Source organism: Chiloscyllium punctatum, chromosome 50 (genome assembly GCF_047496795.1).
Source record: "Chiloscyllium punctatum isolate Juve2018m chromosome 50, sChiPun1.3, whole genome shotgun sequence".
NCBI lineage: Eukaryota > Metazoa > Chordata > Chondrichthyes > Orectolobiformes > Hemiscylliidae > Chiloscyllium > Chiloscyllium punctatum.
This window is the reverse complement of record NC_092788.1, coordinates 28,574,837-28,592,839: the sequence shown is the minus strand read 5'-3', so window position 1 is coordinate 28,592,839 and position 18,003 is coordinate 28,574,837. Positions and strand designations below refer to the sequence as shown.

General features: G+C 53.9%; 1 protein-coding gene across 1 annotated transcript; it reads right to left on the bottom strand.

The window, feature by feature from the left end:
* Positions 1-1,788: 1,788 nt before the first annotated feature.
* LOC140470033 (uncharacterized) lies at positions 1,789-13,410 on the bottom strand. Its single transcript, XM_072566493.1, has 3 exons — positions 13,393-13,410; positions 6,693-6,889; positions 1,789-5,080 (listed from the first exon to the last, which is right to left on the bottom strand). Exons 1-3 carry the CDS (start codon positions 13,408-13,410, stop codon positions 3,937-3,939), a joined length of 1,359 nt encoding a protein of 452 aa, XP_072422594.1. The 3' UTR covers positions 1,789-3,936.
* Positions 13,411-18,003: the final 4,593 nt, after the last annotated feature.

Here is an 18,003-nt window from a genome sequence, read left to right as displayed (position 1 = left end):
AAGTGGGGGGGAAAGAGTTCAAGCTATCGAGTTACGAGTCTGCAATCCGTACTTCTTTCTTATGGTTGGTTGAAAAAAACAGCTTGATTGCGATAAATATTTGACCTTTCTGTTCACTGAAAAAGGCCGGTGCGCGGGGTCTTTCGGTTCTGAATGGGAGGGTGAGGCGAATTTGGACGAGTTTAATCAAATTCGTGCCGGGCATAGTGGGCCTTGACTCCCAGTTAAATAAAAAAAAATCACACAACACCAGGTTATAGTCCAACAGATTTAATTGGAAGCACACTAGCTTTCGGAGCGCTGCTCCTTCATCAGGTGGTTTTTAACTTTGTACACCGCAGTCCAAATCATGATTTCCAGTGGACATTCCCTAGTGGGGATGCTATTAGCACCCGCGTCTCACGACCCACAGTTTGGGGAAAGACAACATTTTGGGTATGTGGTGACGCTGGTATGCGTTTTTTAAAGAATAACTTTTCCTGACTGATCTTGGCCTTCCAAGTCAGGACTTTTAAATTCAGAGGCACAGGCCCCGGGAGGATGAAACCACGGCTGATGATTCCCACCACTTTGCTTCCACCTACCTTTCCTCCCGTTGCCTCTTCAAAGAGGAGGATTCCGAAGACCCGAGTTGTTCAAGGATCGCCCACAGTCCATTTCTGATGAAGGGGCTTTTGCCCGAACCGTCGGTTTCCCTGCTCCTCGGATGCTGCCTGGCCTGCTGTGCTTTTCCAGCACCACTCTGATCTCCAGCATCTGCAGTACCCACTCCCGCACATGGTTTGGGAGACGCCGGTGTTGGACTGGGCTATGTGTACAAAGTTATAAATCACACAACACCAGGTTATCGTCCAACAGGTTTAATTGGAAGCACTAGCTTTCTGAGCGCTGCTCCTTCATCAGCGAGAGCTTCCAATTAAACCTGTTGGACTATAACCTGGTGTTGTGTGATTTTTAACTTTGTACACTTCTGCAGTTATTCCGCTCAGACCTGGGAAAACTGTCGGGACAACTCAGGGATACAAGCACAGGCAGCCCTGAGGGGGCTACAAAGGATGAGTACGGAGGTGGGGGTATTGGAAGGACGCTTCTGTCTCGGATATCTGAATGTGTATTGAAGGCTGACCCAGATAGTCCCTCAATCTGGAGGGAAATTGAGGGTGACTGGGAAAGAGTCAAGATTAGAGTCATTTTGGAGAAAAAAAACACGGCGGGTCAGGCAGCATCCGAGGAGCAGGAAAATCGACTTTTTGGGCAAAAGCCCTTCATCAGGGAAAGAGTGGGGAATGTGGGCGTGAGCAACATCGGGTCAGCCACGCTCCGACTGAACGGCAGAGGCGGGTCGAGGGGCCGAATGGTCCACTCCTGTTCCCATTCCTGACGGCGTTTGGGGGAAGAGACAGTTTGAGATCCAAAAGTGGAGACCGCTGAGACAGAGATTGGGGGGGGGGGGAGGGGGGGTGTGGTGGTGGAAGGTGGAGAACCCATTGCTTTCCCAAGAGTGCTGTGGAATTCTCTTGCCAAGGAAGTGGTGGAACGGGGTCTCTACAAACTGTCTGGTTCTTCTGAGCGGTGTGGATGGTGGCAAACTTCCCAGCCACTGAGAAGGAAAACAAGGAAGCACTTCCGAAAGGAACAAAGTTTTTCCTTTTGAATGAAAATCACACAACACCAGGTTAGGGCCCAACAGGTTATAAACGTGGTGCTGAGAATTTTTTAAAAAAAACTTTGTCCACCCCCAGTCCGACACCTTCACACAAAAGGAACAACGGCAGCCAAAATTGCTTTGCTTTTTATTAATAAATACGCCGCAAGGATTCCATGTATGTATACGGATACACTTTCAAACAAGTCTGTAACTGAAATGATACAAATGTCCTTTTGTTTTAAAACAAACCATTTTCTGCTCGCTCAGTGCTTTTCCATTGTTCTTCAGTTAATACAAAGAACCCGGTACTTCGTTTAGAAAATAAAACATCTTTTTTTTTTCCTTTAAGTTTACTGATCCTGTCTTAAATAAGTCCAAGCCTTTGTCACGCTAACCCTTCCCAAAATAGAATAACCTTAAACTATACTCAAAATAAAAAAAAACCCTTCCCCTAAAATTAAAAAAAAAGCAGACTATTTTGTCCTAAGGACTTGAAACAGGCAAAAGGAAAAGAACATTTACACGCAGTTTTGGGGAAAACATCGTAGAGTCAAGGGACAAGCTTGACCCAAAAAGGAAACGGAAAAGGTTAAGGGTTGGTGGTGGGGGAGCGGGTAAGAGTTCAATAACAGTCCTCACGCAGTAGGTCTGGCGGTGTTCACGTGGGATTTTGCTTTTGTTTCAAAGAGGAACTCTCCCCTGGAAGAGGTTTTGGCAAACAGCAGTGGAAGTGGTACACTGGGAGCACCGTGACCTGTGTGTGTGTGTGTGTGTGTGCTGAGTGTCCTCCTGAATCCAGAAGGCCCGGAATACTCTGACAGTGTTGGGGGGGTGCCACTGGGCCGAGGGGAACTGCAGGTGAAAGGGAGGACTGCAGATGCTGGAGATCAGAGTCCAGAGGGTGGTGCTGGAAAAGCACAGCCCGTCAGGCAGCATCCGAGGGGCAGGGGCGTGACGGTTCAGGCGAAAGCCCTTCATCAGGAATTTGACTGGATCCACGGATGTACGAGGAGACAGGGAGGCCCGCCCCTGGTGCATGTGAAGACGGTTCAATGGCCACCATCCGCCATCAGCCCAGTTGGCTCCCAGGGAAGATGGTTGTTCTCCTGTCAAGGGCGGACAGAGACAGAGAGGGCTCAGCTGCTGGGTATGTGGCTGCGGACAGGGATGGGGTGGACAACGCCACTTGGAAACCAGAGGGTCAGGAACAGTGTGGGGAAGGTGGGGGGGGGGTAATAAAGCAAAGAACCGAAGGGTGGGATGGCTTTTAATGAGTGGGGGAAGGATTATCTAAAGAGGGCAAGGGCAGAGTGCCAACACAGGCCAAACACCAAGAACAGTGGGAGTGAATGCACACAAAAGGACAGGAGAAAGGTGGAATGCATCTGGAGGGATGAATGAGAGAGAGTCTACACCAAGGAACATGAGGGAGCACTGAAGCACGAGCCCCGGAAAGGTGCAGCTCCAGTAACACACGAAGCTCGACACCATCCAGGACAAAGCAGCTGGGTTGGTTGGCACCACATCCAGTACAGAGGCTCAGTAACAGCAGCGTGGACCGTCTACAAGATGCACTGCAGAAATTCACCAAAGATCCTCAGGTAGCACCTTCCAAACCCATAACCACTTCTATCCAGAAGGACAAAGTCAGCAGATACATGGAAACACCACTCCTTGCAAGCTCACCCCTGAGCCACTCACCGTCCTGACCTGGAATTATATCGCCATTCCTTTCCTGACGCTGGGTCAGAATCATGGAGTTCCCTCCCTAAGGGCCATTGGGAGTCAAGCACGTGGACTGCAGTGACTCAAGAAGGCAGCTCACCCCTACCATGGCCCATATTTTTGGTCAAACAGTAACAATCCATTGCTGGTGAATGACAACCACCGCTTGAAGGTTGGGGGGTGAGCAGAGCAATCATTACTGGCTTGGCCAGGAGGAAACAATGTTCAATTATACTTACACGGGTCATAGGTCAATCAGGATGGGACGTTTATCACTTGAAAGGGCAAGGTTCAGCGGATCAGAAATGGAACAGGATTGCAGCTTGCATCCCTGGGTGTGAACAGCCAACATTCGGACCATCCAACATCAAGGCTGCTCTCATTTAGAGTGGAGTTTCAGTGGGTTTTTCTACAAAACACCCTCTCGCTGACATTCCTTTGTGCATTGCTGTGCAGCTGGAAGGTTTAACCACCCCAGAGTGGCTGGCACCTTTCAAATTACCTCCCAAAGAGGGGATGCCGAAACCCTCTCCAGTCCATTCCTTAACAGAAAAGAAGATGGCTCACTGGGTTCCTGATCTTCTGCCTCCACAGATCAGGGCATTTCTCAACCTGACACACACACGGCACGTACCTGTGCAGACACTGACACACACACGGCACGTACCTGTGCAGACACTGACACACACACACACACACACGCACACAGCACGTACCTGTGCAGACACTGACACACACAGCACGTACCTGTGCACACACTGACACACACACACACAGCACGTACCCGTGCAGATACTGACACACACACACACACACACGGCACGTACCTGTGCAGACACTGACACACACACACGGCACGTACCTGTGCAGACACTGACGCACTGACGCGCGGACACACACACACACAGCACGTACCCATGCAGACACTGACACACACACACACACACAGCACGTACCTGTGCAGACACTGACGCGCACACACACACACACACACACACACAGCACGTACCCAAGCAGACACTGACACACACACACACAGCACGTACCCGTGCAGACACTGACACGTGCGCACACACACACACACGCAGCACATGCCCGTGCAGACACTGACACACACACACAGCACGTACCTGTGCAGACACTGACACACACACACGCGCACACACAGCACGTACCTGTGCAGACACTGACACACACACGGCATGTACCTGTGCAGACACTGACACACACACACGCGCACACACGGCACATACCTGTGCAGACACTGACACACACACACACACAGCACGTACCTGTGCAGACACTGACACACACACAGCACGTACCTGTGCAGACACTGATACACACGCACACACGGCACGTACCTGCGCAGACACTGACACACACGCACACACGGCACGTACCTGTGTAGGCACTGACACACACACACGGCACGTACCTGTGCAGACGCTGACACACACACACACACACACGCGGCACGTACCTGTGCAGACACTGACACATACGCACAGACAGCACGTACCTGTGCAGATACTGACACACACGCACAGACAGCACGTACCTGTGCAGACACTGACACACACACGGCACGTACCAGTGCAGACACTGACACACACGCATACACACACGCACGGCACGTACCTGTGCAGACACTGACACACACACGGCACGTACCTGTGCAGACACTGACACACACACAGCACATACCTGTGCAGACACTGACACACACACACACGACACGTACCTGTGCAGACACTGATACACATGCACACACGGCCTGTACTTGTGCAGACACTGACACACACGCACACACGGCACGTACCTGTGCAGACATGACACACACACACACTGCACGTACCTGTGCAGACGCTGACACACACACACACACGGCACGTACCTGTGCAGACACTGACACACACACACGGCACGTACCTGTGCAGACACTGACACACACGCACACACGGCACGTACCTGTGCAGACACTGACACACACACACGGCACGTAGCTGTGCAAACACTGACACACACACACACAACACATACCTGTGCAGACACTGACACACACGCACACACGGCACATACCTGTGCAGACACTGACACACACGCACACACGACACATACCTGTGCAGACACTGACACACACGCACACACGGCACGTACCTGTGCAGACACTTACACACACGCACACACAGCACGTACCTGTGCAGACACTGATACACACACGGCACGTACCTGTGCAGACGCTGACACACACACACACACACACACGGCACGTACCTGTGCAGACACTGACACACACACACACATAGCAGCTACCTGTACAGACACTGACACACACACACACACGGCACGTACCTGTGCAGACACTGACACACACGCACACACGGCACATACCTGTGTAGACACTGACACATACGCACAGACAGCACGTACCTGTGCAGACACTGACACATACGCACACACAGCACGTACCTGTGCAGATACTGACACACACGCACAGATAGCACGTACCTGTGCAGACACTGACACATACGCACAGACAGCACTTACCTGTGCAGACACTGACACATACGCACACACAGCACGTACCTGTGCAGATACTGACACACACGCACAGACAGCACGTACCTGTGCAGACACTGACACATACGCACACACAGCACGTACCTGTGCAGACAATGACACACACTCACACAAGACACATACCTGTGCAGACACTGACACACACACGGCACGTTCCTGTGCAGACACTGACACACACACACACGGCACGTACCTGTGCAGACACTGAAACACATACACACGGCACGTACCTGTGCAGACACTGACACACACACACACACGGCACGTACCTGTGCAGACACTGACACACACACATGGCATATACCTGTGCAGACACTGACACACACACACGGCACGTACCAGTGCAGACACTAACACACACGCATACACACACACACGGCACGTACAAGTGCAGACACTGACACACACGCATAACACACACACGGCACGTACCTGTGCAGACACTGACACACACGCACAGCACATACCTGTGCAGACACTGACACACACACACGGCACGTACCTGTGCAGACACTGACACACACACACACACGGCACGTACCTGTGCAGACACTGACACACACACAAACAGCACGTACCTGTGCAGACACTGACACGCACACACACACGGCACGCACCTGTGCAGACACTGACACGCGCACACACACACACACGGCACATACCTGTGCAGACACTGACACACACACATACGGCACACCCCGGTGCAGACACTGACACACACACATACGGCATATACCTGTGCAGACACTGACACACACACACACACACGGCACGTACCTGTGCAGACACTGACACACACACACACACGGCACGTACCTGTGCAGACACTGACACACACACACACAGCACGTACCTGTGCAGACACTGACACGCACACACACACGGCACGTACCTGTGCAGACACTGACACGCACGCACACACACGGCACGTACCTGTGCAGACACTGACACACACACACAGCACGTACCTGTGCAGACACTGACACACACACACACACACACACGGCACGTACCTGTGCAGACACTGACACGCACACACACACACGGCACGTACCAGTGCAGACACTGACACGCACACACACACGGCACGTACCTGTGCAGACACGGACAGGCGCACACACACACACACACGCACGGCACATACCTGTGCGGACACTGACACACACACACAGCACATACCTGTGCAGACACTGACACACACACACACGGCACGTACCTGTGCAGACACTGACACGCACACTCACACGGCACGTACCTGTGCAGACACTGACACACACACACAGCACGTGCCTGTGCAGACACTGACATACACACACACGGCACGTACCAGCGCAGACACTGACACGCACACACACACGGCACGTACCTGTGCAGACACTGACACACACGCACAGACAGCACGTACCTGTGCAGACACTGACACATACGCGCACACAGCACGTACCTGTGCAGACACTGACACACACGCACACACGGCACGTTCCTGTGCAGACAATGACACACACTCACACAAGACACATACCTGTGCAGACACTGACACGCACACACACACGGCACGTACCTGTGCAGACACTGACACGCACACACACACACGGCACGTACCTGTGCAGACACTGACACACACACACACACAGCACATACCTGTGCAGACACTGACACACACACACACACGGCACGTACCAGTGCAGACACTGACACACACGCATACACACACACACGGCACGTACCAGTGCAGACACTAACACACACGCATACACACACACACGGCACGTACCAGCGCAGACACTAACACACACGCATACACACACACACGGCACGTACCAGCGCAGACACTGACACACACGCATACACACACACACGGCACGTACCTGTGCAGACACTGACACACGCGCACACGGCACGTACCTGTGCAGACACTGACACACACACACGGCACGTACCTGTGCAGACACTGACACACGCGCACACGGCACGTACCTGTGCAGGCGCTGACACACACGCACGGCACGTACCTGTGCAGACACTGACACACACACACGGCACGTACCTGTGCAGACACTGACACACACACACACACGGCATATACCTGTGCAGACACTGACACACACACACGGCACGTACCAGTGCAGACACTGACACGCACACACACACGGCACGTACCTGTGCAGACACGGACAGGCGCACACACACACACACACACGCACGGCACATACCTGTGCGGACACTGACACACACACGGCACGTACCTGTGCAGACACTGACACACACACACGGCATATACCTGTGCAGACACTGACACACACACACGGCATATACCTGTGCAGACACTGACACACACACACACACACGGCACGTACCTGTACAGAACTGACACACACACACACAGCACGTACCAGCGCAGACACTGACACGCACACACACACGGCACGTACCTGTGCAGACACTGACACGCACACACACACGGCACGTACCTGTGCAGACACTGACACACACACACAGCACATGCCTGTGCAGACACTGACATACACACACACGGCACGTACCAGCGCAGACACTGACACGCACACACACACGGCACGTACCTGTGCAGACACTGACACACACGCACAGACAGCACGTACCTGTGCAGACACTGACACATACGCACACACAGCACGTACCTGTGCAGACACAGACACACACGCACACACGGCACGTTCCTGTGCAGACAATGACACACACTCACACAAGACACATACCTGTGCAGACACTGACACGCACACACACACGGCACGTACCTGTGCAGACACTGACACGCACACACAGCACGTACCTGTGCAGACACTGACACACACACACACACAGCACATACCTGTGCAGACACTGACACACACACACACACACACACACGGCACGTACCAGTGCAGACACTGACACACACGCATACACACACACACGGCACGTACCAGTGCAGACACTAACACACACGCATACACACACACACGGTACGTACCAGCGCAGACACTGACACACACGCATACACACACACACGGCACGTACCTGTGCAGACACTGACACACACACACACGGCACGTACCTGTGCAGACACTGACACACACGCACACGGCACGTACCTGTGCAGATACTGACACACACGCACGGCACGTACCTGTGCAGACACTGACACACACACACGGCACGTACCTGTGCAGACACTGACACACACACACGGCACGTACCTGTGCAGACACTGACACACGTGCACACGGCACGTACCTGTGCAGACACTGACACACACACACGGCACGTACCTGTGCAGACACTGACACACACACACACGGCATATACCTGTGCAGACACTGACACACACACACACGGCACGTACCTGTGCAGACACTGACACACACACACACACGGCACGTACCAGTGCAGACACTGACACGCACACACACATGGCACGTACCAGTGCAGACACTGACACACACGCATACACACACACACGGCACGTACCAGTGCAGACACTAACACACACGCATACACACACACACGGCACGTACCAGCGCAGACACTAACACACACGCATACACACACACACGGCACGTACCAGCGCAGACACTGACACACACGCATACACACACACACGGCACGTACCTGTGCAGACACTGACACACACACACACGGCACGAACCTGTGCAGACACTGACACACGCGCACACGGCACGTACCTGTGCAGATACTGACACACACGCACGGCACGTACCTGTGCAGACACTGACACACACACACGGCACGTACCTGTGCAGACACTGACACACGCGCACACGGCACGTACCTGTGCAGACGCTGACACACACGCACGGCACGTACCTGTGCAGACACTGACACACACACACGGCACGTACCTGTGCAGACACTGACACACACACACACGGCATATACCTGTGCAGACACTGACACACACACACACACGGCACGTACCTGTGTAGACACTGACACACACACACACACGGCACGTACCAGTGCAGACACTGACACGCACACACACACGGCACGTACCTGTGCAGACACGGACAGGCGCACACACACACACACACACACACGCACGGCACATACCTGTGCGGACACTGACACACACACACAGCACATACCTGTGCAGACACTGACACACACACACACGGCACGTACCTGTGCAGACACTGACACACACACACGGCATATACCTGTGCAGACACTGACACACACACACACACACGGCACGTACCTGTACAGACACTGACACACACACACACAGCACGTACCAGCGCAGACACTGACACGCACACACACACGGCACGTACCTGTGCAGACACTGACACGCACACACACACGGCACGTACCTGTGCAGACACTGACACACACACACAGCACGTGCCTGTGCAGACACTGACATACACACACACGGCACGTACCAGCGCAGACACTGACATACACACACACGGCACGTACCAGCGCAGACACTGACACGCACACACACACGGCACGTACCTGTGCAGACACTGACACACACAGCACATACCTGTGCAGACACTGACACACACACACGGCACGTACCTGTGCAGACACTGACACACACACACGGCACGTACCTGTGCAGACACTGACACACACGCATACACACACACACGGCACGTACCAGTGCAGACACTGACACACACGCATACACACACACACGGCACGTACCAGCGCAGACACTGACACACACACACACGGCACGTACCAGTGCAGACACTAACACACACGCATACACACACACACGGCACGTACCAGCGCAGACACTGACACACACGCATACACACACACACGGCACGTACCTGTGCAGACACTGACACACACACACACGGCACGTACCTGTGCAGACACTGACACACGCGCACACGGCACGTACCTGTGCAGATACTAACACACACGCACGGCACGTACCTGTGCAGACACTGACACACACACACGGCACGTACCTGTGCAGACACTGACACACACACACACGGCACGTACCTTTGCAGATACTGACACACACACACACGGCACGTACCAGTGCAGATACTGACACACACACACGGCACGTACCTGTGCAGACACTCACACACACACACACGGCATGTACCTGTGCAGACACTGACACACACACGGCACGTTCCTGTGCAGAGACTGACACACACACATGGCACGTACCTGTGCAGATACTGACACACACACATGGCACGTACCTGTGCAGATACTGACACACACACACAGCACATACCTGTGCAGACACTGACACACACACACACCACGTACCTGTGCAGACACTGAAACACACACACACACGGCACGTACCTTTGTAGATACTGACACACACACACACGGCACGTACCTGTGCACACACTGACACACACGCGCACACAGCACGTACCAGTGCAGATACTGACACACACACACACGGCATGTACCTGTGCAGACACTGACACACACACGACACGTTCCTGTGCAGAGACTGACACACACACATGGCACGTACCTGTGCAGATACTGACACACACACACAGCACGTACCTGTGCAGACACTGACACAACTGCATACACGCGCACACGGCACGTACCTGTTCAGACACTGACACACACACACGGCACGTACCTGTGCAGACACTGACACACACACACACACAGCACGTACCAGTGCAGACACTGACACACTCACACACACACACACACACACACACACACACGGCACGTACCAGTGCAGACACTGACACAACCGCATACACACACACGGCACGTACCTGTGCAGATACTGACACACACACACACGGCACGTACCTTTGCAGACACTGACACACACACGGCACGTTCCTGTGCAGAGACTGACACACACACATGGCACGTACCTGTGCAGATACTGACACACACACACAGCACATACCTGTGCAGACACTGACACACACACACCACATACCTGTGCAGACACTGAAACACACACACACACGGCACGTACCTTTGTAGATACTGACACACACACACGGCACGTACCTGTGCACACACTGACACACACGCGCACACGGCACGTACCAGTGCAGATACTGACACACACACACGGCACGTACCTGTGCAGACACTCACACACACACACGGCACGTACCTGTGCAGACACTCACACACACACACACACACACACGGCACGTACCTGTGCAGATACTGACACACACACACACGGCATGTACCTGTGCAGACACTGACACACACACGACACGTTCCTGTGCAGAGACTGACACACACACATGGCACGTACCTGTGCAGATACTGACACACACACACACGGCACGTACCTGTGCAGACACTGACACACACACGGCAAGTATCTGTGCAGACACTGACACACACACACACACACACACACACGGCACGTACCTGTGCAGATACTGACACACACACATGGCACATACCTGTGCAGACACTGACACACACACGGCACGTTCCTATGCAGAGACTGACACACACACATGGCACGTACCTGTGCAGATACTGACACACACACACACACACACACACACACACACACGACACGTACCTGTGCAGACACTGATACACACACACACGGTACGTACCTGTGCAGACACTGACACACACAGACGGCACGTACCTGTGCAGACACTGACACACACAGACGGCACGTACCTTTGCAGACACTGACACACACACACACACATATGGCACGTACCAGTGCAGACACTGACACATACACACAGCACGTACCCGTGCAGATACTGACACACACACACGCAACACGTACCTGTGCGGACACTGACACAGACACACACGGCACGTACCTTTGCAGACACTGACACACACACACGGCACGTACCTTTGCAGACACTGACATACACACGGCACGTTCCTGTGCAGACACTGACATACACACACACGGCACGTACCTGTGCAGACACTGACACACACACGCAACACGTACCTGTGCAGACACTGACACACACACGCAACACGTACCTGTGCAGACACTGACACACACACGGCACGTACCTGTGCACTGACACGCACACACGCAACACGTACCCGTGCAGACACTGACACGCACACACGCAACACGTACCCGTGCAGACACTGACACACACACACAGCACGTACCTGTGCAGACACTGACACACACACACGACACGTACCTGTGCAGACACAGACACACACACACACGGCACGTACCTGTGCAGACACTGACACAAACACATGTACCTATGCAGACACTGACATACACACACACGGCACGTACCTGTGCAGACACTGACACACACACATGTACCTGTGCAGACACTGACACACACACACAGCACGTACCTGTGCAGGCACTGACACACACACACACACGGCACGTACCTGTGCAGACACGGACATGAGGCACATACCTGTGCAGATACTGACACACACACGGCACATACCTGTGCAGACACGGACATGCGGCACATACCTGTGCAGATACTGACACATAAACACGGCACGTACCTGTGCAGACACTGACACACACACACGGCACATACCTGCGCAGACACTGACATACACACACGGCACGTACCAGTGCAGACACTGACACACACACACATGGCACGTACCTGTGCAGACACTGACATACACACACGGCGCGTACCAGTGCAGACACTGACACACACACACGGCACGTACCAGTGCAGACACTGACACACACACACGGCACATACCTGTGCAGACACTGACACACACACACGGCACGTACCAGTGCAGACACTGACACACACACATGGCACGTACCTGTGCAGACACTGACACACACACACGGCACATACCCGTGCAGACACTGACATACACACACGGCACGTACCAGTGCAGACACTGACACACACACACGGCACATACCTGTGCAGACACTGACACACACACACGGCACATACCTGTGCAGACACTGACATACACACACGGCACGTACCAGTGCAGACACTGACACACACACACGGCACATACCTGTGCAGACACTGACATACACACACGGCACGTACCAGTGCAGACACTGACACACACACACGGCACGTACCTGTGCAGACACTGACATACACACACAGCACGTACCAGTGCAGACACTGACACACACACACGGCACGTACCCGTGCAGACACTGACATACACACACAGCACGTACCAGTGCAGACACTGACACACACACATGGCACGTACCTGTGCAGACACTGACATACACACACGACACGTACCTGTGCAGACACGGCACAGACTTGTGCAGACACTGACACACACACACACACGGCACTTACCTGTGCAGACACTGACACATACACACAGCACGTACCTGTGTAGATACTGACACATACACACGGCACGTACCTGTGCAGACACTGACACACACACACGGCACGTACCTGTGCAGACACTGACACACACACACACACGGCACGTTCCTGTGCAGGCACGGACACACACACACGGAACATACCAGTGCAGACACTGACACACACACACACGGCACATACCTGTGCAGACACTGACATACACACACACGGCACGTACCTGTGCAGACACTGACACACACACGCCATGTACCTTTGCAGACACTGACACACACACACACACAGCGCGTACCAGTGCAGACACTGACATACACACACACGGCACGTTCCTGTACAGACACACTGACATGTGGCATGCACCCATTCAGACACTGACACACACACACGGCACGTACCTGTGCAGACACTGACACACACACACACATACGGCACGTACCTGTGCAGGCACGGACACACACACAGGGCACATACCTGTGTGGACACTGACACACACTCACACGGCACATACCTGTGCGGACACTGACACACACACACACGGCACATACCTGTGCAGACCCTGACATACACACACACGGCACGTACCTGTGCAGACACTGACATACACACACACAGCACGTACCTGTGCAGACACTGACACACACACGCCATGTACCTTTGCAGACACTGACACACACACACACACGGCACGTTCCTGTACAGACACACTGACATGTGGCATGCACCCATTCAGACACTGACACACACACACGGCACGTACCTGTGCAGACACTGACACACACACACACAGCACGTACATGTGCAGACACTGACACACACACACGGCACATACCTGTGCAGACACTGACATACTGACACACACACACACAGCACGTACCTGTGCAGGCACTGACATACTGACACACACACAGCACATACCTGTGCAGACACTGACACACACACACACGGCACGTACCTGTGCAGGCATTGACATACTGACACACACACACACACACACACACACAGCACGTACCTGTGCAGACACTGACACACACACGGCACGTACCTGTGCAGACACTGACACACACACACATGGCACATACCTGTGCAGACACTGACACACACACACACACACACGGCATGTACCTGTGCAGATACTGACACACACACGGCACATACCTGTGCAGACACTGACACACACACGGCACGTACCTGTGCAGACACTGACACACACACACACACGGCACGTACCTGTGCAGACACTGACACACACACACACACAGCACGTACCTGTGCAGACACTGACACACACACACACGGCACGTACATGTGCAGATACTGACACACACACACACGGCACGTACCTGTGCAGACACTGACACACACACACACACACACACAGCACGTACCTGTGCAGACACTCACACACACACACACACACACACACACACACGGCACGTACCTGTGCAGACACTGACACACACACACACGGCACATACCTGTGCAGACACTGACACACACACACACGGCACGTACCTGTGCAGACACTGACACACACACACACGGCATATACCTGTGCAGACACTGACACACACACACACGGCATATACCTGTGCAGACACTGACACACACACACACACGGCATATACCTGTGCAGACACTGACACACACACATACACTGCACGTACCTGTGCAGACACTGACACGCACACACACACGCGCACACGGCACGAACCTGTGCAGACACTGACACACACACACGGCATGTTCCTGTTCAGACATTGACACACACACACACGGCACGTACCTGTGCAGACACTGACACACACACACACGCACACACACACACACAAACACAGCACATTCTTGTGCAGACACTGACACACACACACACACAGCACGCACCTGTGCAGATACTGACACACACACACACACACGGCACGTACCTGTGCAGACACTGACACACACGCACACACCGCACGTACCTGTGCAGACACTGACACACACACACACGGCATGTTCCTGTATAGACACACTGACATGTGGCACGTACCCATTCCGACACGGGCACACACACACGGCACGTACCTGTGCAAACACTGACACACACACACACAGCACGTACCTGTGCAGATACTGACACACACACACACACGGCACGTGCCTGTGCAGACACTGACACACACACACACACGGCACGTACCTGTGCAGACACTGACACACACACACACTCGGCACGTACCTGTGCAGACACTGACACACACACACTCTCACACACACACACGGCACGTACCTGTGCAGACACGGACACACACACACGGCACATACCTGTGCACTGACACACACACACGGCACGTACCTGTGCAAACACTGACACACACACACAGCACGTACCTGTGCAGACACTGACACACACACACAGCACGTACCTGTGCAGACAGTGACATACACACACACGGCACGTACCTGTGCAGATACTGACACACACACACACCGCACGTACCTGTGCAGACACTGACACACACACACACGGCATGTTCCTGTATAGACACACTGACATGTGGCACGTACCCATTCCGACACGGGCACACACACACGGCACGTACCTGTGCTAACACTGACACACACACACACACTCGGCACGTACCTGTGCAGACACTGACGCACACACACACACTCGGCACGTACCTGTGCAGACACTGACGCACACACACACACTCGGCACGTACCTGTGCAGACACTGACACACACACACTCTCACACACACACACGGCACGTACCTGTGCAGACACTGACACACACACACGGCACGTACCTGTGCAGATACTGACACACACACACGGCACGTACCTGTGCAGATACTGACCCACACACACACACACGGCACGTACCTGTGCAGACACTGACACACACACACACTGCACGTACCTGTGCAGATACTGACACCCACACACGGCACGTACCTGTGCAAACACTGACACACACACACAGCACGTACCTGTGCAGACACTGACACACACACACAGCACGTACCTGTGCAGACAGTGACATACACACACACGGCACGTACCTGTGCAGATACTGACACACACACACACGGCACGTACCTGTGCAGACACTGACACACACACACACGACACGTTTCTGTGCAGACACTGACACACACACACGGCACATACCTGTGCAGACACTGACACACACACACGCGACACGTACCTGTGCAGACACTGACACACACACACACACGCGACACGTACCTGTGCAGACACTGACACACACACACGGCACATACCTGTGCGGACACTGACACACACATACGCGGCAAGTAACAGTGCAGACACTGACACACACACACGGCACATACCTGTGCAGACACTGACACACACACACGCGACACGTACCTGTGCAGACGCTGACATACACACACACGGCCCGTACCTGTGCAGACACTGCACACACACGCCACGTACCTTTGCAGACACTGACACACACACACGGCACGTACCTGTGCAGATACTGACATACACGCGGCAAGTACCAGTGCAGACACTGACACAAACAGACACACGGCACAAACCTGTGCAGACACTGACATACACACACAGCACGTACCAGTGCAGACAGTGATACACACACACACACACAGCACGTACCAGTGCAGACACTGACATACACACACACGGCACGTTCCTGTACAGACACTGACACGCATACACAGCACATACCTGTGCAGACACTGAC